The sequence below is a fragment of the Lutra lutra genome, chromosome 14 (assembly GCF_902655055.1).
Source record: "Lutra lutra chromosome 14, mLutLut1.2, whole genome shotgun sequence".
Classification (NCBI taxonomy): domain Eukaryota; kingdom Metazoa; phylum Chordata; class Mammalia; order Carnivora; family Mustelidae; genus Lutra; species Lutra lutra.
In genome coordinates, this window is record NC_062291.1 from 84,384,961 (window position 1) to 84,387,274 (window position 2,314).

The 2,314-nt window shown below is 67.1% G+C and overlaps 1 protein-coding gene across 1 annotated transcript; it reads left to right on the forward strand.

Annotated features, from left to right (window-relative positions):
- Window positions 1–437: 437 nt before the first annotated feature.
- Window positions 438–2,114, forward strand: FOXI2 (forkhead box I2). The gene is made up of 2 exons (XM_047703392.1): window positions 438–948; window positions 1,678–2,114. The coding sequence occupies exons 1-2, from the start codon at window positions 438–440 to the stop codon at window positions 2,112–2,114; spliced, it is 948 nt and encodes a 315-aa protein (XP_047559348.1).
- The last annotated feature ends 200 nt before the right edge of the window (window positions 2,115–2,314 follow it).

Below are 2,314 nucleotides of genomic sequence, written 5' to 3' on the forward strand. Positions count from 1 at the left end.
GGCGAACATGGGTGCCGTGCCTCCGACTGGGGGCCTGTGGGAGACGTGGTACCTGCGCGAGGGTCCATGACAGCCGGGACTTCGGGGCCCTAGAGGCCAGATGAGGCCAGGATAGGTGAGATTCCCAGGGATTCTGGTCTCGGGCACAGGCGGCGCAGAGTAGGGGAGTCACTGGGGCTGCGTGTTTGGATCTAGTCCAGACCAGGGCGGGGCGGAAAGCTGACCTCGGGGCGGGGACCCAGACAACACTCTAACAACGCTGTCGGGGGAGGGGGCTGGTAACCCACACTCACCCCGGGCAAGGGCCCCGACGGCATTTAAAGGGCGGAGGGCGGGGCCCGGCGGGCCGCACCCGGGAGCTGCTGGCGGCCACGCTTGATGGGGCGCCCATGAGCTTCGGCGCCCAGCCTCCCGGCCAGGCCCGGGAACGACAGAACATGGCCTCGTACTGCGACGGCTCGGGTGTCTGCCGGGCCCCGCACAGCCAGGCCCGGGCAGCCGCGCACCCGGTGGGCTACGGGCGCGGGGATCTGGGCGCCGCGGGCGCCCGCCAGCGCCTGTGGCTAAACGCGCCGGCTCTCAGCCCCGCGCCCTGTGCGCCCTGCCCCGGGTCCGCGCCGCCCTACGCGGCCCCGGGCTACACGGCCCCCGGCCCCCTCCTCGGCGCCCCGGGCAGCCTGGCGGGCGCCGACCTGGCGTGGCTGAGCCTCTCGGGCCAGCAGGAGCTGCTGCGGCTGGTGCGGCCGCCCTACTCGTACTCGGCGCTCATCGCCATGGCCATCCAGAGCGCGCCGCTGCGGAAGCTGACGCTCAGCCAGATCTACCAGTACGTGGCCGGCAACTTCCCCTTCTACAAGCGCAGCAAAGCGGGCTGGCAGAACTCCATCCGCCACAACCTGTCGCTCAATGACTGCTTCAAGAAGGTGCCCCGCGAGGAGGACGACCCAGGTGAAAAGGGCGCGCGCGGATGCCCCGTCCAGGACTCCGCTTATTCCCGCAGCCCGGCTGCTGGCACTCTAGGACTGGGGCGGCCTGGGACAACCCAGTCCCTCCGGCACTGCACAGCTGGGGTACTGAGGCGGGAGGAGGGGGCGGAGGAGAGACGTGCTTGGCAGCGGCCAGGGCCAAAGAAGACCCCGGGACCCGCAGACCCTGACTTCAAGTCTGGGGCTCTGTGAGTCTCGGAAACCTCTGTGCGCTCCTGCGGAGGAAGAACCAGGAGAGTTGGTCAACTGGGAGACTTTGGGGTTCCTTCTCTGGGCTTCAGTGTCTTTTGCTGTAAAACAGGGAGGACAGTGCCTAGCCAAAGAATTGGTAAAGCCAGTGAGATGCCACTTCGTGAAGCGCGGGAGACAACACAGAGGCCAAGGCTGGTCCGCGCCGCTCTATCGGCAGGGACTGCCACAGTCCAGGGGGCTGTGCACCCCATACGCTTTCTTGGACTTAGAGGGGCTCGGTATTCTGGGTTGTTGCCCTTCCCCGGCCTTTCTGGGATGTCCACCTTCTTCCCAGTCGGCCTGTGGAGGCCCTTCCGTGTACAAAACTCAAGGCTCAGGGTGGGGGTGAGGACTCGTGGGACTGGTGGGGAAATCTTGAAGCTGACCTGCGTTCGTCACGTTCCCACCATGGTCGGTCAAACCTCAGATTTTCTGAACTGAGTCCTCTCTTCCTGCCCAGGTAAAGGCAATTACTGGACCCTGGACCCAAACTGCGAGAAGATGTTCGACAACGGGAACTTCCGACGGAAGAGGAGGCGGAGAGGAGAGGTGAGCGCCGCTGCTCCCTCGGGAGCCGGGAGCCCGGGAGGTGCCCCGGAGCTGGAGCCCCTCGGCGCGGCCTCTCCCGACATGCAGGCCCCGCCGTCCCCGCCCGCTCCCGACGCTGCCGTCTGCTTCTCCAGTTTCGCCTCGGCCATGGGGGCCCTGGCTGGCGGCCTCGGTACCTTCCCCGCGGGCCTGGCGGGAGACTTTCCTTTCGGGAGACCGACGACGGTCGCCGCCCACGGGCCGCAGGCCCTAGGCCCCGCACCCGGCTTCAGCACCGGCCATCAGACAGCGGCCACCGGCTTCCGCGTGGGCCACTTCGTCTACAGTCGGGAGGGGACCGAAGTCTAAGGGGGAGGCGGGGACTGTCCCAAGTGCTGTGCAGCAGTACTGAGCTCAAGCCCGGATTCCCGCAGACGCAGAGTCGGTCTCGCAGACAGCTGAGCGCATCTTAGCCTCCCAGTGGCCGGCGTGATATGCCTCACCCAGCGACCATTCAGATGGAGCCTGTGGCTGCTCTCTGTTCCAAGGCTTCTAGTTCCTCTGGGCCT